The sequence below is a fragment of the Argopecten irradians genome, chromosome 1 (genome assembly GCF_041381155.1).
Source record: "Argopecten irradians isolate NY chromosome 1, Ai_NY, whole genome shotgun sequence".
In the NCBI taxonomy this organism is placed as follows: Eukaryota; Metazoa; Mollusca; class Bivalvia; order Pectinida; family Pectinidae; genus Argopecten; species Argopecten irradians.
This window is the reverse complement of record NC_091134.1, coordinates 56,059,601-56,082,089: the sequence shown is the minus strand read 5'-3', so window position 1 is coordinate 56,082,089 and position 22,489 is coordinate 56,059,601. Positions and strand designations below refer to the sequence as shown.

Here is a 22,489-nt window from a genome sequence, read left to right as displayed (position 1 = left end):
ATTCGCAAAGTTTCATGCTTACTTCAAATTTTGAACGATTTTTATGCTTAGCCGCTTCACTATAACAACACATTTAATTTGACTATATGATTCATTTCTTATAGTTATGTTTCTTATTAAAACGTATGGAGAAAGGCCAGCAATGACTCAGTACGCTGACGTTCTATTGTCCAATTCTCAACTATACTCAACTATTGTTACTTTCTTCTATAGATTGCATATTGATAGTTGTTGATATGATCACATTAAAGTAATGCTTCGACGTGCACACATACACATACAAACACAATCTTCACCAAAGCTGAGTAGTTCATTGGATGTCATTGGATGTCAAGCAAATGCACATTAGTAAAGATATGTATTTAAAGGCAATTTTAGTGACAATGCTGCAAAAATTTAATTAAGAATTAAAAAAATAAAACAACGTTTAAAAGATGGTATTTATATTAAAATAACGATTTATTTATTTGATATTTCGTATTTGGCTTCGTCACACACGGCCTTTACTAGCAAATTGGTTTTAGTAAGTGAAAAACTATTAATAAAACTGATTGTATGGCAAGTTGGAAATGTTGTTTATGAATAATTGAGCATTAACTCTACTCTATTTCGTATTTTTGCATTGGCCGTATAACTAAATCCTTTACTTTCTCTTTGTTAAAACCCCATGCTAGCACTCTTTCCACCTTTCTATATCTGACTCTTTTTGAGCATGAATACGTTTACTTTTATTTCGTGCAATTATTTCCTTCTTATTTTCTTGTAACTCTATTTCCATCATCAACAGTGTTAATGGTTGACGGATTGGATATGCCATCCTTCGAAAGTGCATGGTTAACAATAAGTGCTCAAGCAGATACGGGAAGTCAGCTGGTCATTCCTCACGGTTTAGGCGAGTACCCTGTTAAGGTGGATGTCCAAGTAAGAGTGGTAGATAATGGTGATTACTACATCTTCAGTGGAACTGGTTCGGCACATCGGGATGATGACGATGATTCCTACTACGGAGGGATAATATATATCTATGATACTGTCGATGTAAGGGTGTATGCGCCAAGCGGGACAGGATCTTTCTATTCCACGAAGGGCTTAGTTGCATATACAGGTAGGTCCGAATTACTTATATTACGTTAAACTAATTGTCTATGTTTATATATAAAGTATAACCGGCCCTTGTCTTATGTGTGTTATTAAGAGTAAGGACCAAAGAAGTAATATCAACAGGATTTTCCAGATGACACGGGATCCAATCAAACGTAAGTCTGTTGGATACGAATTACTTCAAATGGTAAATATGGGACAAGGAAGTAATTCCAAACGTGTGGACACAAAAATTGTCAAATTTTCGAGGCGATCTGCCCCTTTATCAAGACATACCAAATGAACACGATTACATAATAGGATAAGAACAGTAATGCGGGACAAAGTAGACAAATATTTAACTATACAGCACAATGGAGCGCAATTTACCCTTCAGCAAGTGGTAGCCGAAGGCCGAATCTACTCAAATGTATCCATGCTGTTCGGCAGAACGCTAAAATATGAGCGATGACTGGAAAGCGTGCCACGTGTGACGTCAAATGTGTGGCGAAATTAATATATAGTGCCCATTGGTATAGAATGAAATTTAGTTGCCTATCTCCTCGGTGTGTGTGCAAAGAAGCAAAGTCCTAGATTTAGTCGCCTTTTGGCGGGCAGCGTATGTAAAGGATCAGAAACGCGTAGAACAGAACGGGAAAATGCTGGAAGTAGGGATAATTAATTGAAAAGCGAGTGATCAATTGATGTCAATTAGTATATTTAACGTTCGTTAATGCGTTTGGGATAGCGGGTCTGTAGATAGGTAATCCAGAATCTCTCTCGATCGACGCTTGCCGCGTGTTCCATTTAGCGGAACGTTCCGGGTGTGCAAACTTGGAACGGGTTCGTTAAATGTTACACTCACGGTCCTTTCACGTTCTAAGAACACGAAATCCAACATGGCGGACAACAGTCTGGTATTTTAAGATTAGTAAATAAATGATATTGGAAATGCTATGCATATTTAAAATACTAACAACGATCATTACACTTTCCTCTGTCAATTTCGTTGTGTTTATTGATAAAGACACACTTTTCTCTGTTGTGACATGAAAAGTTCAGTCGTAACTTCTGCAAAACATATAGGATTACCGTAGCTGGGTTTCTCAAACAGAACAGAAGTGCGAAGAAACCGTAAAATACGTTTTCATACATATATGCAGAGTTTTGATTAAAGTGGAATTCCATCTTTCACCATCGGCCATATTGGTTCCAACTTGGAACCCTAAAATGAGACGTGCCAGACGAATCGGTTCGTTCCAGCAGAACGTCATGTACCATTTAGCGGAACCTCGGGTTCGTCCCGGAAAAACCGGATCGTTCCGCTAAATGGAACACGCTGCTTGTTTGTGTCCAGTAGGAGCAGTGCTAAATTGCAATTATCTGCATGTCTTTCCAACTATGGCTGGGTAAGTTGAAATATCTGGCGACCGGATAGTCAGGTTTGTTCTGTTTGATAGACCAGCGGTGATTGTTGATTCTGACGTTGAGTGGACCACCGGTTTCCCCAACGTATTGCATAGTGCATTTCCTACACGAGAGGAGGTAGATGACATTGCTGAATTTGCACGCCAGGTTCTGTCGGATGTTGTATGCTCTGTTGTTGATAACACTTTCAAATGTGTCTGTGGATGCTGTGTATGGACACATCATGCACCGTTAATTGTTGCATGTCTGGAATGAACCCGTTTGTGCAGCAGGGGCAAGAGGAGGAAGTTTGCTGCTCACTACAAGGTCTTTTACATTTTTGGTCTGCAGTAGGCTGGTAGGCTCTGGGAAAATACGCCTAAGTTTGGTTTCTGACTCAATGATTTCCCAGTGGTTCCTAAGGATAGAAGCGAGATGTGGTAAGTTAGGATGGAATGTTTCCACACAGGGAACACGTTGAGTGGCAGTTCTGGTTTGGTATATGAGGAGATTGGCTCTATCTAGGGCGGACTTTGTCGATTTCTTGGTATATCAGATGTATATCAGATTTTTATCCTCTAGAGAGAAGGTGGCATTTCATCTCTTCGCACCGGTGTTCGAAGGTGGTATTGTCGGACACTATTCGACGGATTTGTAAAGCTTGTGAATAGGGAATGCTTCCGGTGGTATGCGAAGGGTGACAACAGATGGGACAGAGGTATAGATGAGAATCAGTAGGTTTGGAATACAAGTCAGTACTGATGGCCCCTTCAACTAAGGTGGATCTAGATTGGTATCTGATGATATATCGGCAGTGAATTTGATGGTATTGTGGAATGTGTTGGCATGCTCAATAAATTCATCGAGAGACTGTCGGTTGGAGGTCCGTTTGATTTCAATATCGTCAATGAATCTGAACCAATTGAATGGTTATTAAGAATATTAAGAGTATTCCTATGTAATTTTATTAAATTTCCCTTCATAATTTTATGTATTCAAAATCTATATAATCTGAAAACCCGTCTATGCTACTAATGCTAATAGTTCGTATCAATTAATTATTTCCATTTATCAAAGCAAAAACACCTGAAACAAGATATCATGAGCAACCAAAGTACATTAAGATGCGAAATTACTTATCATACTTAGATTGTTTTTGCTAGAGAATTAGGGGCTCTTTAAATCAAAATTAGTTTTCATTGCAAGTATTGGACTCCTCTTGTTTGGTATCCAATCATTGTATTTCCATTTTGTATTATTGAAATAAAAAAAACCCAGACAAGCCATGTTTCATATGAATTACCAATTTTACAGGCGGCACAAGAAGAACAGGGTCTACGCTTATTGGTGGATCTTACACGTCCGGTGAGGTGAAAGTTCGCGCCTGGAAACTTTGTGAAATCGGTTCTCCAGCATTTTACCATCAGTGGACAGCGATCAGTGGTACGCAGTATATGGACCTAACTGGACTGTAAAAAAACGTTATCTTCATGTGTAATCTTTTCATACTGTATATCGTAGAATAAGTCAACTTACTTTTCGATTTTTTCTTTATGTATCGTTTTATCGAACACAAACCTAATATCATTTTAATTAACTAACGTTTTTAGTATTCTAGGGCGTTATCATGCAAAGTGTTTTACATGGTTTTTTTCATAAAAGAAATTTTATAGGGAGAATCGGAAAGGAGGAACATAATCATTACATTTTTTGATCCAGGTTCATCTGCTTACCACGAGATATCCCACAACTTAGGCGTATACCCAGACCTAGTTACCGTCCAGATTGACCTAGATAACACAGACTATATGTCGGACGCACAAGGTTAGTAAGTTTGGTATTGTAAACGGAGTTCATCACTGATTAGACTATACACGATCTTTCAGCTGTCTTCCTCGTTCAATGTGATTATATTGGAAAGGCAAATATTGTCCTTTTCGCTATTTTTACCTAAGGAAAGACATGTTAATTATGTCTCACATTGTATTATATATTGTCTAATATCTATTGCTATATTTTCATTTGAAATATCACTATATCCGTATGCTATTTAGCTTTTTTTAAATAAGCTATTTATTTTGTCTTGCTATACCGGAGTACATTGATCTCGTCTCCGTTTACTTTGAATGAAAATCGCTTGACACATTTTTTTTAGTTATATTCATCAAGTTAGAATAATGTTAATGTTCTGTACTGTAGTCTATGCTCGTTATTTAACTGCTCATATACATGTATATCATGCAATACTAGTGTGGAATGATATACTTGTATTTCTGTTATCTCTTATAGTTATAGGTGTATCACTGGTTGGTCTCAGGCAATATACACGCATGTCGCCTGAAACAGTATTGCATTGCTACCCGGCTACCCAAGGGATCACAAAATATTGTAAAAATCTCGGAAAGCCTCGGGTTTAACAACATTTTATCTCGGGTAGAATAACACTATCGTTCATTTAAGCAATAAACTGTTACCAGATTGGACATACAGTTGATATGAAGCCCATCCGGAAGGAAGATAAATAGAATGGCGCCCTAACGGGCGCCATGAATATTTATCTTTCGGACGGATGGGCTTCATATCAACTGTATGTCCAATCTGGTAACAGTTTATTACTTATATTTCCATTACGATCATTCAAATTCAAAACTATACATGTATATCTTTTGAATTTCCCGCTTGCGCTAGTGTTGACGTCACCAAGTTCAATAAACGGAACAGCCATAGCATCAGATTCTGAATATAGTTCAACACAAAACGGTTTGAAACAAGCTAACAAATGAAAATTATGCGATAATATTTTTTTTACATGTTATTTTGTCAATACGATAATATCATTAGATTTCATAGACCGCACAACTTTAAAACCACTTTTAAAAATATTTGACCGTTATGTATAGGCGTAAGTATACAGTGTATACATTCTCAGTGACGCAGCGGAAACGTCAAATATTCATACGCTTGACCAGATTGGAGTTCATAGCCAGATATTGCCCATCTGGTTTAACATAAATTAAACGGGAAACTGAAAGTAGAATGGAAATATATTCACATATGAAAGAGTCCTATAGTATAACGTATGTATAAGTACATATGTTTACATATTATATGACTTATAGCATTTCGGCCACGAAAGGAAATGTTCGTCTACTTAATTTAACAATTTTTAAACATATTTTATGTTTAAATATACATTTTTTATAAAAGATAATGTAATTATGGGTTTTGCTACAAATGCGATATTCATTATACCTTCATATAATGAATCACGTTTTAAAAATTGCCTTATAGTTTTGATTTGCTTATATTAACCGTTTATCGTCCGGAGAGTTACATGTAATTCAAAACAATTTTGCATTAGTAAAATAAGTCTAATTATATGTGACGCATTGGTCGAGGAGCTAATACTATGAGCATTGCATAGAGCAGGCTCTACACAATTTATGCTTTTCAATGACTCTAAGATTGCTGTTTCATTAAAGTATCACATTTTATAAACGACTTTGCACCAAGTACAAGTGAACCAATGAGGAATAACCGATTGAGGAGAGTTGAATGGCCGATGATAGAAATTTCCTTTTTACAGTGATGGAGAACTTGATATAAAAGACTATATATGGTTTGTGCCCCTTTTGGCTTACAAACCAACATTTTTACAAACCAACAATTTATAAAAAAATTATGAAAAACGTGGACAAAACGTGGACATTTTGTATTTTGGTCAATTTTGTCTGAGGTGCCTACATATTGTCAGTAAATAAAAACTGTTCAAGACTATGTAAAATAATAATCACAAGTAGGCAAACAATGACAATAAAATTTCCGAAATAGCTTGATTTATGTATATTTAAGATGATTATCATGGTACCTAAAAACGCCTAAATCATGCATAGTCCTTTGTGTATAACGTCCGTGTGGGATTGGAATCATGAACTTTAAAGTTCGGTTATATCCTTTGGTTGGTTTTAAACGTCGAGAAATATTCATATGGACACATAATTATGTATGATACATGTCCTAGCATTTTTGATTTCATTTCAAATTACATAAAGGAAAATGTACAGTAACTGATATAGCATACATTGTATATTCACAATTACTTGTCATCTAATCTACGTTGGTAAACTTGATGTAATTGGAAAAAAAAGACCGAAATACCTCCATACATTGATATGGTATAATATTAATATTATTGTTCTAATTGCTTCCTTGTAGGCAGTGCTGGAGTGTCTAACACCGGCACCAATTACCAGACTGGAGGTGTTATCTTTGGGTATGACACGACCAAAATACGACTGTGGGCTTCATCTGGTGGTGAGTTTAAAGTGTTAAATTGCGAATTGAGATCTTTCCAACTTACAAATATCGTATCGTCGGTAATTTTGCAGGTAAAATGACTCAATTTTGATATGATTAAAGAAAATTATATCTTAAAGAAATCAAAATTTCATATGAACCAAAATATACTTGTCTAACTTATCATTTAATATTTAGAGTTAAAAATTTTGCAACAATGGCAATTCATGAGAAATTGAAAAACTTTCCTTGAAGAAAACACACGATCTCTCTTCTAATGCATATCATTGTTTTCACTAAAGCCATGCGTAAATACCCTAATTGCCTATGCATTTTGCGAATAATTTCATATCCACACTATTGAGACTATCGATAATAATTTATCTTATATATTTTTAATTCTCCCCAAAAGATAATATTTTAACCATTTATTTTTAATCATTTATAATATTATGTTTTCGACTTTTAAATATAAAAGAAAAGGTTTTAGAGATATTATTTACATGCGTTTCTGGTAAACAAACGTGGTTTGTTGATTAAGAATTATCATTGATACATCAACAATAACTCTTATGAAATTTGTGGTATTTTCCAGGATACGTGTTCAATGCGTTTGATGGTTGGGGAGAAAATGACGACTGGAGATATTCTTCAGGCAAATTTAGAATCATTTGTTGGATATTTCCTGCGTCAGAGATTTTATTTCAGTATACTTTAGAAATGGGTCTCGGAGTTACAAGCACCTATGAAATTCCTTTTGGGACTGATTTTGACACGGACGGTATACTGTTGTCAACAGAGGTAAAACTCATGTAATCTTATTGGACAATTTAGATTTAATATCCATGGTTGAATATTTCTGACACCAACTTATATTTAGCGAAATAACGGAAATAAGAACATTATGTTTTTATGATAATTATCTCGCCACATTTCTCATAAGAAGTCAACATATCATGATACACAAGTCGACTTTTAGTCAACTTACCTGTAATTATCATGATATGTCGACTTATCAATACTATAACTCATCGTTATTATCATGAAAAGTCGACTTATTTTGGTACGTTTGAAGTAATAAATATCTTCCTAAAAGCTCTGCTGTGGCAGGGATGTGCTAATATAATTATCACAGTAACGGTCTCTCGAGTATCATTGTGTTTTGTTAGCCAATATGTCCTCTTTACAGTGACTGTAAGTAAGGAATTAATACCTGCTCTTAATAAAGCATTTAAACTCATTGCCTAAAACTATGAAGAACTGAAGAACACGCGCTATTTGTCATTTTTAATGTGATGATTGTACATAGCTTTATATCTTTATCATAACGGTAGATTGAAAGTTAAACAGAACATGATGTTCTAAAACCTAGGTATAGGCACAGATAATCTTATACTTCCAAATGGGCCTTTAATAACTCGGAAAGAAAAAGCGATTTCGGATATTTGGAACAACAATTAAAGAAAATGATTCTAAAAAATTCTTGATCGACATTGGATTTAAATTGAGAAATTTATATTCAAAGATCACAGTATCAGATGGGAACAATCCCGGATTCCGGTTCTATGGTTTGGGCAATGCTTTGACAGATGGAAGTTTTGCTGCGTTCGGCGGAGTTGTATATGTCTATACAGAGAATCAGATATTGTTGTGGCGACCATCCGACTCATCAAGCGGCAAAATGGTCTACCATAATACTGTGTGGGCGGGTGGACATATGAACCAAATGTCTGATACAGCGGAGGTTACAATACGAGTTATGATTGCCATCGACACAGGTAATTTCACAATTTGCTTCCAATACTAAATACAATACTTTAATTATTGTATTTTCCGTAGAGTTCCTATAACGCTAATATTACTTACACACTAACAGCGATGCCTTTTCAAGGCTGAAATATTTTCTTTTCAATACTATAAATCCGAAAACAACATGCATTTTAATAACGATGTGGTTATGAAAGCTTACTTTCAATTATCTAAAACTGTAACGAATCTATGTCATCAGTATTATTAAATGTACATATTTTGAAAACCCACTGCTTTTTCAACAAAAAAAAATAAAAGTTTCTTAAAACAATAATAGCAAAGCAATAATAGCATCACAAAAACAATATCGACGGTAAAGGATGATGTTAAAAAATCAAATAAATGATAGATTCCTGGTGGAATCCATAGTTATATTCTTCACAAAAGATTCACTTCGCTGCTTTGCCGTCTTGCGCAGAAATACCTGAAGTAAACTAACTCGCAGTAATTAGGACAACGATGGGAAACATAAGACGACTCGCGTTTAAATTAAAAAATGATTTATTTTATTATTAATGTTTTCAGAAGATGGCGATAGGTGTAGAACTGTAATAACTATAAGCTAGGTTCGATTTGCATCACTACTTTGAAATTAAAAAGGTCTTAAAAAGTACGTACCTATTTTTAAATAAAACAGGATTTAATTATTTTTTAATACGAATGTAAGACGATTTTAATATTTGTATAGATATTATTGGTTTCTTAGTAATAAACATTAAATTTTCGTTTCGGAAATTTCGTGGGCCTTTAAGAGTTTAATTTTTTTCTATCAACCACAAATATTGTGAATAATTGATTTGAACTTTGTAGTCTATAGCGATCTATAGCAATATGTAATTATTCCAGTTAACGGTGCATGTGGACATGGAAGTTGTGTTGCTACTATGAGCACCGGTGATGTTGCATGCACGTGTGACCCTAACTGGAGTGGCAGGGATTGTAAAACAGGTGACTATTGTCATTTTGATACGCCTTTGTTCAATAATTACCTAATGCAGAATTATTCCGCCATCAATGATGTATTCTGCCAAATCAATTTAGTAATGATTAGTTTTCTTTTTCATGCTTTAGTATAATGACGTGGAACACATCCAAATAATCTACGATAGCAAAGTAGCTTTATACACATATCACGATAAAAGAAATGGTGTATATATATTTATGTTTATTCACAATCTTAATAAATTGTGATAAAGTTAGTGACATTAACGTTACGTGGTAATTTGGTTGAACTCATTTCTAAGGAAATAATAAAATCACGCGTCAAAACTCATTTTTAATGCAACGCGACTAGCGTTTGTATTATTGCTAACCGGTTTACTATTGATGTGTAGGACTGAGTAGGACTTGCCCTAAAATGACATCTAGTGGTGACCTCTTGAACCAGTTCATTCATAAACTTCCATTCATAAATTTCCTATTCATTGAATAATATTACTTTGGAGCAATCAGTAGTCATGGGAAGACCGCTTTCTGATTGGTAGAACACACAGAGTGTGTATAAAATACACAGAGTGCTATATAATACACAGCCCATCTAGGTCATCACTGTACCTTATGCCAGTACTCCCCAACTGTGCCTGTTGGAGACTCCTCTATCCAACTTACATAATCTCTGTTTATGATGATTCAAATTGCACTTACTATCTAAGGCTTATAGACATAAGAGTTTTAAAGTAAACTAATCATATACCCTTTTTGTGTACTTTAAAATAATGTTTTAAATGTCATGTTAAAAACAGATCTGCGGTAAAGGCAAAATAACTTATAAGGCTGCCCTCATGTATGCGTGGTTTTACCAAAATAAGTGTATGAGCAACATAAGAAACAAGAGTATTGGATAAAAACTCATTTTAATGAAGACTTTTGTTTTCTTTGTAATTTTCATGTAGGAACTTTTAAAATCAAGAAAAATGTTAAACAAAACATATGTATTTTTTTGTGATCAGTTGAATGTTCTTGAAATATTTGATATAAAAGTCTTTATAATATGGTTTATATATTTTGATTTTGGAAATTCATTTGATTACATTCTATTTTTCTGTTTCTGTTGCGTTGTATTTGCAGTACTTTGAGTACTTTGATTATTGTATAAAGTAATCTCAAAGTTGATGGTAAACATTGTTACCATCAATAGATTAATTTTCAAATTATATCTTTTTTAACCTCCATTCTCATCGAATTAATCGTATCGTACCATTTCTCAACATTCGTGAACATCAGGATTATATATTGTGTGTTAAATGGCCTTCGCACATTTTTTTCTGAAATCTTGGATTGATATGTCTTTTGATGCAATTCTTAAACGTACTGGCTTGCACTTTTGATGAGTCAACAGAATATCTTATTTTATCAATCGTTTCCAATGCATTGACCAATTAGAAGCTTACTGTAAAATGTTGGAGTGGATGGGCGAGTCCCACATTATCTTATAATCTCTTTCTTTAAACAAACCATCTTTGCAGAAGTAACTACAACAACCACTCAGACAACAACTACCGTTCCTCTTACGACCACTACCACGCAAACAACCACAGCACCGGCTACCACGACAACCACGCAAACAACCACAGCGCCACCTACCACGACTACCGAGCAAACAACCACAGTGACACCTACCACGACTACCACGCAAGCAACCACAGCGCCACCTACCACGACTACCGAGCAAACAACCACGGCACCACATACCACGACTACCGAGCAAACAACCACAGTACCATTTACCACGACTACCGAGCAAACAACCAATGTACCAGTTACCACGACTACCGAGCAAACAACTACAAGTCCACCGTCTACTACAATTCATCATCCCACTACCACTCCGTCAGCTACAACACAAACCACAACTACTGAAGGCGCAACCACTACAGGTAACATATCAACTTTTAACTTTTGAATTGAAAATGCTATAAAGCATGGATGTAACATTTTGTTATTGGAATTGTAATTGTCGAAATATCAAACAACTATACTTGGTCCTTAAAGATAGGCAATGCATGGAATAAACAGAACATTGAACTCGATTTTTTAAACAATGGTAATGTTTTAGAAACAAATAATCAAAAATAGGAATACCTACCGACAAAACTCATAAATCACTTCCAATTACAAATAAGAACAATTTCTTTTTATTTAATTTTGCTCAAACAATTTACTTTCTTAACTGTTAAAAAAAGTTAAAGCATGGTTTTATTCATCCTCGATACTTCAGGGGTTCCGATCACTTACGATCTCTATCCCCATGGACTATCTCATTGTAAAACTTGAGGCAACAGAACAGCACATGTAATTTAGTTGTTTGATGTGCATCAAATGGGCGGTATAACGGTGCACAAAAGTTGACTATGTGGCTTTGAAGTTTGGCGTCGCTCTTTTTGTAGTCTTCAAAGGAGATATTTGTAGACCTTTGAATCGTTCAGATTTTTGCGCTGAGCTGCCTTCAGTTTTACTATGACATAGCCCTAGAGTACCGAGGATGGGTGTTATTGAGTCACAGCCGAGTCGTTTTTGCTATTTACAGTGAAGACTACGGCTACTGTAACAGGTGGTGTATGTGGTCAACCAACAGCTGTAACACACACAAACTTCCTGTATGAGGACACATCCCACGGGAGTAGACTTCTCTACTCATGTTACAGCGGCTACACGATGACGTCAGGGGATCAGATACATACCTGTTCGGGAAGTGTGTGGACAGGTACCCTACCTGTATGCGCAGGTAAGATATAAGTAGCATTTTCTAAGCAATCCTTTATTATTAAATCTAAACTATGACCAAGACATTTGAGTTATGACTTTTTTCCTTTTTGGTGAAAGTTCCTGAGAAAGTGCATTTACCTCAGGAATCAATATATCAGTAGTTGTTGATTACAAAATGGATACTGCATTCATAGTTTCAGAAGTCTTGAGAGGAAGTAGTTACTCGATAAGACTTTTCCATTACAGACGTATGTTACTTACGGTATATGTTGACTGTTCCTCGTTAACCGATTGCGTTAGTGATATGTGGTTAGTGTAGTCACGTATTTGTGGACAGATAGTTGGGACTAGATGAAGACTAAATACACTAATACAATATCAGACAGAATGAACAACACATATAATGTTACTTCCATCGATTATGCGTTTTTGACTATCCCACTTTTATGCGAATTTCTAATTAATCAATCACATATCAATATATACTCGGGCTTTCATTTAATAATGTGAGGTGCCGCAGTGGCCGAACGGTTAATATGTCCCAATATATTACCTTAAGCCTTTCACTGCTGGATCGCGAAGTCGAATGAGAAACAGTTTCATGGTCGGCGGTTTTTCCACCATCACAACCTGACATAAATGACATTAGATGTTTCTAGGATGTTAAACTAATCAAACTAAATAATAATGTGGACTTTAGTTCGTTGATATTAACTTTTCCGCTTACCCAAAATTCTCTTCCCTTGGTCAAATAGTAAAAATCCTAATCATTGATAATAAACGATTGCAATATGCATTTTAATTTATTTAAAATAAGGAAATCTATTTATTGCAGTGATTGAAATCGAGAGCTAAGACTTCGTAACATAATGCCCACTGAGGCGTTAACCGAGGTTGGAATGTTGCTAAATCTAAGCCCGAGAAGCTCAAAGCCTGTTATCCACTTCATATGCTCTTCGAATACTCAATTTAATAATACATAGTAATATAATGACTGCAAATTAATAAAAATATTTATTATAAGTGTGTGACGTCACATATTCCGGTATGACGTCACATACGCGGACTATAAGATGAATGGGGTAAAACTTCGCCAATGATCACGTCAATGTTCGAGACAGATCGGATAAGATAGAAACATCTGCACTGGGCATCACAGGAGATTTTCTTGTCCAAGGTGCGAGGATGATATATTTTTTTTCTATTTAGCATTCTGGTGAATTTAGGTTGTGATTGTGTTTGGATTTGTCTTTGCTTTCCATTCTGTAATGTATAACAATAATCTCCACTAATGTATTCACAGCTTGTCCTACTACCTACACACCCGTCATTACTACACAGGAAGAGCTTACGGAACGATTGGATGTGCTGAAGAAAAATACAGAAGTTGATGCGAAGAATACTACCTCTTATAAGCGCAGTCTTGTGTGTGCAAGTGACCCAAGACCATCGGCCTTGTATGTGGCTACAGTCGGAATTATCATTCTGTCACTGGTAGGGTTATTTCCTCTACTTGCTGACGGGATCAATTTATATGAGCGGTTTGGGAATTTCTTTCGACAAAATATGCACTCTCCGTCAAAAGGAATTGTGTTAATTAGTTAATATGAGAAGTAAACAGAGCTATTTGACAATTAAATATTGATGTAAGTTTCATTATAAGCTAGTCATATATCTTATCATTATTATATCATATATGTTCGGATCGTAATTTTACTGTTAAACTGTATCTTATTTAGTTATGATCTTCATGACAAGCATCATGTTTGCACAATGGTGCAAACGTTTGCATGCGCTTACGTCTTGTTGCATTTGTTATATTTTTTTAAAGAATCTGTTTGTTATTACACTGTACATTAACCAATGAATAATGTTATTTGAACACAACGTGTAAAACCTGGATCAATTAATTATTGTTTGTGTACAATAAAAGAAATGGTGGCAACTGTTTATGTCGTTTCAGTTGCCAAAAATTGTTAAATTTGCCCAATAGCATTCTCTTGTTTACATGTCTTTTTCAATAGTATCGGCATTTGCTTTACGAAATATTGATATTTTCATTTATTACATAATTTGTTTACACCAATCTATATATGAGGAAATGTAATATTTTCAGCTATTATCCCGACCGTTCAATAAAACCTTGTTATATTGCACAGTTCGAAGTTATATTGCACGCTTTCATGGAAACGTTATATTGTACGGTTCGAGATGTAATATTGCACGGCTTTAGGAACACCTCGCATTTGTTGTCTAGTTTTGTAGAAAACTTCCGAGGAATCGCGCGTAACAGTGAGTTACGTTATTATGACGTCTCAAAGGTTCACGCTCAATTTCGTGCTAACTTTATAGATCTTGAATCAAGCAAGTCATGTAGAAGTTTATCGAGTAGAGGACGGACACGACGAATGAGTTAAATTAAAAGGCTGCATGTAGGTCTAATAATGTGAAAGAAGACAATAAGACATCCAAACCGGAGTTACAACCTGACGTTCGTGTGCTATACGTCAGTCTTCAATAGGATTTGAAGCATTTCCGTACGGGAGAAATTCTACGGTGTTGATGATTTTGTTAAGTGATTGTCGTATTCGTTTTATAACAATATTCAACTGAAAAACTGGTAATTATGTAATAAAACAAATATTCCATGGGTTACTGTGCTCTAGTTCATAATATTTACCCCTCGGTGGTGGTAATCAACAAACATTATATTGCACACGGCCTTCGGCCTCGTGTCGGCCTCGTGCAATATAACATTTGTTGATTACCAACACCTCGGGTTAAATATTATACAAATATCGACCTGTTTTCAGGTCGATACGGTGATTTATCAACTCGAGGAAGTGATATTACCCGAGGCCGAAGGCCGAGGGTTATATCACTTTCGAGAGTTGATAAATCACCGTATCCACCTGAAAACAGGTCGATATCTGTTTTGTTATATGACATTGACATAATGTAAACCATTTGAGTACATGTATATGTACATGTATTTCCTCTTCATGATATTGAGCAAATCCCCTCCCCGATACTCAATAGTTGACTGTTGAATAATTTCGAAGAGAAAAATGAATGTTGATAATATCAATAAAGTAGAGAATACACCAAGTAATAGAGTTTACTTATCATTTGAAAAATCTGACAAAAATGTACACACAAATATTGACAGGGTCACATTGATTCCAGTAAACCTGCGGCTCCCCGACACATCTCGCTGAATGATGACGTCACAATAGATATTTGACGTCATGGAAATTCCCTTTACGCTATATTTGGGTACGACCTGGACCCATTGGAATCTTATATCAACCTGTGAAGTGATTGTGACGTCATTTTACATGACGTAACAATGCAAGATTTCTATGTTTGGGTACGACCTGGGGGTTTCGGAAATTTATATCAACCTGAGATGTCGTCACAATGCATAGTTCGGAATTTTCTGGTGGATATCGTGTTGTATCGTGGCGGGAAAGTGTAGTTTCAGCCAATCAAGAGCGAGCAAAACACACAGTCATATAATAATATGAACTAGAGCACAGTAACCCATGAAATATTTGTATCTACATAATTTGTTTACGCCAATCTATATATGAGGACATAAAATATTTCCAACTATTATCCCGAACGTTCAATAAAACCTTGTTATATTGCACTGTTCGAAGTCATATTGCACGCTTCCATGGAAACGTTATATTGCACGGTTCGAGATGTTATATTGCACGGCTTTTGGAACACCTCGCCGAAGAATCGCGCGTAACGGTGTGTTACGTTATTATGACGTCACAAAGGCTCACGCTCAATTTCGCACCAGCTTTATAGATCTCGAATCAAGCACGTTATAGACGTTGCACTCTCTGCTTCACAGTTGGTTTTATCAAGTAGAGGACGAACATGACGAATGCATTGGATTAAAAGGCTGCATACAAGTCTAATATTTCAAAGGAATGCAATTTGACATGAAAAGTGAAGTTAAGTTGCATCCGTGGATTACGTAATCTGTAATGTGATTTGAAGTCCGGTACGATGGTGAAGATTTTGATCAGTGATTTCGGTATTCATAAAAAACAATTGAAAAAAATGAGATTAAATGATTATGTAATAAAACAAATATTTCATGGGTTACTGTGCTCTACTTCATAATATTTACCCCTCGGTGATGATAATCAACAAATGTTTTATTGCACTCGGCCTTTGGCCTCGTGCAATAATATGTGTTGATTACCATCACCTCGGGTTAAATATTATGAACTAGAGCACAGTAACCCATGAAATATTTGTATATTGTTAAATAATATGTTTACACCAACCAATATATGAGGAAATATAATATTTCAACTATTATCCCGACCGTTCTATAAAAAATTGTTATATTGCACAGTTCGAAGTTATATTGCACGCTTCCATGGAAACGTTATATTGCACGGTTCGAGATGTTATATTCCTTACTTTAGGAACACCTCGCTGTCGTTGTCTAGATATGTAGAAAACTTCTGAGGAATCGCGCGTAACAGTGAGTTTCGTTATCATGACGTCATTAAGGTTCACGCTCAATTTCGCGCTAGCTTTTTAGATTTTGGATCAGTAGAGGACGGTCACGACGAACGTATTAGATTAAAAGACTGCAAGTAGGTCTACAAAGTGAAAGAAGACAAAAAGACATCCAAACCGGAGTTACAACGTAACGTACGTGGGCTATACGTCAATCTGTAATAGGATTTGAAGCTTTTCCGTACGGCATGGTATTGATGGTTTTGGTGAGTGATTATCGTATTCGTTTTATAAAAATATTCAACTGCAAACAACTGATGATTATGTAATAAAGAAATATTCCACGGGTTACTGTGCTTTAGTTCATAATAACCCCTCGGTGGTGGTAATCAACAAATAGTATTATCACTTCGGCCTCGTGCAATATTTTTTGTTGATTACCATCAACTCGGGTTAAATATTATGAACTAGAGTACAGTAACCCATGAAATATTTGTATAATATACATTGTATGTTGACACAATATATCAATTAATAGGGCGTCGCCATTGTAAATAGGAAAACCGGGTGACTTACTTTGTTCTATTTATTCACGTGTTTGAAGGTGTCCTAAATATACTTAAAGTCTCCATACTACAATTTTCACCGTGTAAAGAAAATTCTTTGGTCACATTGATCAACACTGAGTAAATAATAATTATTATTATACTAATTATCCTGAAATAATTCCTAATTTAATTCCTAATTTAATAAATAGATAAGTTACAAATTGATCACACTCACTGATACTACACATTCTACTCAATTAACTCTATCAGCACGTTTTATAAAACAACAGTATACTTGATAGTGTATAAATGGTTTCGATTTTCACCAGAGTAATTTCTAGAGTTGTTTCTTATCTTTTAATAAGAAATAAACTTTAGAAACAATTCATCCCAAAGTAAGGATATCATTGGCATTCTAAAATGCATTAAATTGAAAAGTGTTTTTCAAAAATGTTTCATTATAAATGGCTTGATATTTACAATAGTTTATAGCCTTAATTGTATTAAAACAAACCAATGAAGGCATAACTTGTTTGAGTATTGATGTGTCACATAGAATTTGTATTAGGTTTTATTTTTCTATCATACGAATACGAATTTATCGAATGTGTTCATTGTTTCTTTTATGTTATTAAAATGTTTTAATGAACTCCAGTTTCATCAAATGTATTGTATACTCAACTGACACACTTGCGTCGTTATGTCTTAGTGGGAAGATATTACCTACATACATTTCATATTTTGTCTGAGTATATGATCACTAATTGTCAGCTACGTTTCGTTGGTGATAAATTGTGATTCAGAACGACCGGTTGGACACTATCAAATGAGAAAATGATTGTTAAAAATATAACGTTTTGAAATGATATCAGTAATCCATGTCTACACTTTACTTGTTTTTTTTGCAAAAAGATTTAAGATTATTTTTGAAAAATTGAATTCTGATGACTGGTGATTTTACAAGTGATAAGGTATGGTTGATATGTTGATTGAGCATTTTTATTTGCGAGAAACAAATACTTTATTATCGCGCTACTCAGCTGGTAATGTCCCCTCCTGACACAGCACGCTAACTATTTCATAGGAAAAAACAATTCCTTCAGGAAATTGAAAACTCTATAGGTTTAAATTCAATTAAATTGATTAATTTGAAAAGATTTTTAACTTTATGGAGCTATCACATATAAATTTGAGTGTACTGTCATGTATAAACCATTTAGTGGTTTTGCGAGTACACTTTTTGTGTTTTTATTTTCATATACACTGTGATGAAAAATGTATTCAAGCTAAACATTTCATATTCCAATCAGAAACTATGTACAAATTGTGTATTCACTGTGAGATCAGTGAAATGTTATTTTGTGCACTATGTGCATACTAATTAAATATTATCGTTGTATACTATTTTGGTCACACATACTGTAAATATTTCACTTTTCGACCAGTTATTGGAGGAGTACGCCACTTAATATTAATTCCAATTCAATGACAATAAACTATACATTATTTTAATCGCCTGTTCTGTTATTTACAAATAACCCTCCCCCAGTGGGAGAAAACTTGTAATTTAAACAGTACAAATGTCTCCTTTTTTACAACTTTTTGGTTGGGACTTGTTTTTAATTGAGTATCGTTTGACAATTCAAATTTGTTTTTCCAAAAATTAAATGTATGTGCTTTAATTTTCTTATTCTTTACTAATAAGTCATAAATTACTTTATTGGTAAGTTTTTCAAGAGGAATACACTCTCTACTCTTAGTATTTATTTGCAATTTCAAAGCGTCATGCGCGATTGTTGCATTAATAGAAGAATTAGATTGGGGTTCCTGTAACCACCACTTTGGAATTGACTTTTTCAACATAATAAACTGTGACATCCAGTTCTGTTGCGAGGTCAGCTTGCAAAATATACTTCTCACAGATTTTTCCAGAATCATCGATTACATTGTCAATTGTTAATAGTTTATCTTTAACCCAATTTGGAAATAATAAGGAATATTTCTCGTTTTTAATATGTCTGTTGCCCCAAATGATTTCTTTTCTTATATCTAGGTAATTTCGTGGATTGTATTTGTATCCAACCCACTATTTTCCACGCATTTATTATATCTAAGTAAAAATCTGATTTAAAGTTGACTACATGGTCAGTTATGACTCTTATTGCATAAGAAAATAAGGCCATCTATATCGTATTGATCAAAATAGAAAAATGGAATAGAGGTCCAGTTAGCACCAACATTATCAAAAAATCTTTTAACCCATGCCACTTTTAACATATATATATGAGATTCCACATCGATCATTTGTAGCCCGCCGTCTTCGTGTTTACCGATAAGTGTCTTTCTCTAAACTTTTTCCATTTTTTCCGTCCCCAATATAGGTGAACAGTATCTTTTCCAATACACTAATCTGTACTTTACTTATGTTTTGAGTCGACGCTATATTTGTAATTATAGATAAAAGTAGGGCTTTTACGACAGTAATTCTACCTAGCATAGTTAATTTTCTTTTCTTCCAATTCTTAATGTCACGTTCTATAGCCTCTAATTTTAACTCCCAGTTTCGATTCTGACAGGCAAATTCATCTAGTCCAAAAAAGTATTCTAACGATTTTACTTGCCCTCTACTCCAGGTTATTTTCTCATATACATCATTTCTAAATTTGTTTCTCCCTACCCAAATACCCTCTGATTTGTCTTTAATACCCTTTAACCAAGAAAGTTCCCCAAACATTCCAATTTCCTCTAAGGCCGTTACTATATCAGCATATTTCAAAGTTGTGTCATCTGCTAATTGACTTATTTTTAAATGTTTGTTCCTTACCGTTACACCACATATATTCTTGTTGGAGCCTATCCTAATTGCCATAATTTCGGCCGCTATGATAAAAAGTAGACAAGATAACGGACAACCTTGTCGAATACCACGATGTATATTAAATCTGTCTGAAATCCAGTTATTATAAGAAACATACCCGTAGACATCATTATACATAGATTTTACCCATTTGATAAAGGATTCCCCCAAGCCAAATACTTCTAATGAAGCGAACATAAACTCCCATTCAATCGTGTCAAAGGCCTTAGTAAAGTCTAAAAATAAAACAGATGCATCAATGTTAAAATGTTCCGAAGGTCTATAACATCCTGAATTTGTCAAATATTGAAACCAATAAACCTATTTTTTATATACCCGTTTTGGTCTGTATTAATAATTTTTTTGATAACTTGTTTTAACCTGAATGATAGAGCTTGAGCAGCTAATTTGTAATCGACATTGAGCAGTGTCACTTACCTCCAATTTTTTAAAAGATCCTCGTCACCCTTTTTGTGTATTAAAGATAAAATTCCACATTTTTGCATATTTGAAAATTCGCTTTCGGCGTAGCCTTCATTTAAAGAGTTTACAAGTAAATCGCCTACATCGCTCCAAAATGTTCTGTAAAATTCTACAGTTAAACCGTCCATCCCCGGACTCTTCCTCAATTTCATTTTACGCACGGTTTGTTTGCATGTATAACCTTTTTTGACTGTCTACTTTTTTCTAAATTTAAAAAATGCTTTGTTGGTTTCTCACCATGTTCTATCCATTTAGCTCTTGCTCTAACCTGTGCTCCTACTGCACGTTTTTCATATAAATCCTCTAATTGTTTTTCTATCTCACCATCTTCTCCATTCTTTAATCTCTTTTCTAATTCTACAATTTCTTGTTTCTGGTTTTTGCATTTGTCCGTACGAAAAGCTATTGTTATTTCTTTAATATCGATTTTACACACGTCCCACAATTGTCTTTTGTTTAGCGTTGTATTAGATTTGTTAATTATTATGGTTTTTTTAAAACATTTTTTATTGCATGCACATATCTTTCATCGTTTATAATATTGTTGTTTAATCCAATACCTCCTCGAATCATAGCTGGTCTGATGTAACAAGATTTTATCAGTGTTGACATATTTTTATCGATAAGCCAATAATCCATTCGGCTAACATCACCTGTTGCCTTACGCTTCAAGGTAAATTATAAAAATGTAGGGTTTTTTCACGCCATATGTCAATTAATTGGCATGATTTTGTCAGTTTTATCAAATCATTTACTGTTTTTTTGGTATATGTAAATTTAATTTTTGTCTTTCTGTCAATACTTTGGAAGGAATCATTAAAATCACCACCCAAGATTATGTGTCCTTCTGAAAAACGTTCAACATTTTGTTGTACATTTTTGAAGAAAAGATTTCTCGCGTGCACTTCATTCGGTGCATATATGTTGACTAAAGTATATATGTTATTATTATAGTTGATATTTATTAAAATAAAGCGTCCGTCGTCATCTGTGTGTTCACTAATAATGTTATAACCATTTTTTCTTCAATCCTTTATAAAAATAGCTACACCTCTGCTATTACTAGTACCATTACTACAAAGAAATAAATCACCAGTAAATTCATATTGAAGTAAGTTGATTATTTCTGTTGTAAAATGAGTTTCTTGTAAAAACAATATATAACCTTTTTGTTGTTTTAACCATTGTTTAAGACGTTCTCGTTTACCTTTATCTCGTATCCCTTGAGTATTAAGGGACAAAATATGTAGAAGGGAGTCGATTACCGAAAAAGCCTAAAATATTGTATATCCCATTAAATATTTTTGTCCTTGTCCTTGTGTTTTTTTGACCTGTCATTTACATTTGGCGGTGAACGCGGGGATCGTTCCACAATTGGTACTTTGCCTCCTGCCTTTGTGTTACTATTTTTTGCAGCATTGATGAACCTGTCAAGATTTTGAGATCCTTGGACGACGCGCTACGGGCCCGGGCAATTTGGCGTCCCGTCGGACCTCTCTCTTCGCGGTTTTTGGTACGTCTTGGTGTTACCCCCGGAGCGTCCGCTGGGCAAGTGTCATTCTCTGCAGGTGTCTCATTGTAGTCAGTCGTCTGTTTGTTTTCAGGCTCGGGTGACGGATCGACGTCATCTTCAGAAATGCCCTCAGAAGTGACGTCGTTGTCTGGGCAATCAGCACAGTCTCTTGCCACATGACCAGATTAAAAGTAACGTCTACATTTAGACTGTTTTTCATCCGATTTTTGACCGTAATGGTATATCTTTGCTGTATACGATCCTATTTTCAAAAATTTTGGGAGCGGGTTGTCTAATTTGTGT

General features: G+C 34.8%; 1 protein-coding gene across 1 annotated transcript; it reads left to right on the top strand.

Annotated features, from left to right (window-relative positions):
* The first annotated feature begins 800 nt into the window (after positions 1–800).
* LOC138334341 (uncharacterized) lies at positions 801–21,986 on the top strand. Its single transcript, XM_069283030.1, has 10 exons — positions 801–1,105; positions 3,802–3,930; positions 4,207–4,311; positions 6,682–6,801; positions 7,379–7,584; positions 8,309–8,561; positions 9,439–9,540; positions 11,058–11,468; positions 12,119–12,316; positions 13,601–21,986. The coding sequence occupies exons 1-10, from the start codon at positions 811–813 to the stop codon at positions 13,900–13,902; spliced, it is 2,121 nt and encodes a 706-aa protein (XP_069139131.1). The 5' UTR covers positions 801–810; the 3' UTR covers positions 13,903–21,986.
* The last annotated feature ends 503 nt before the right edge of the window (positions 21,987–22,489 follow it).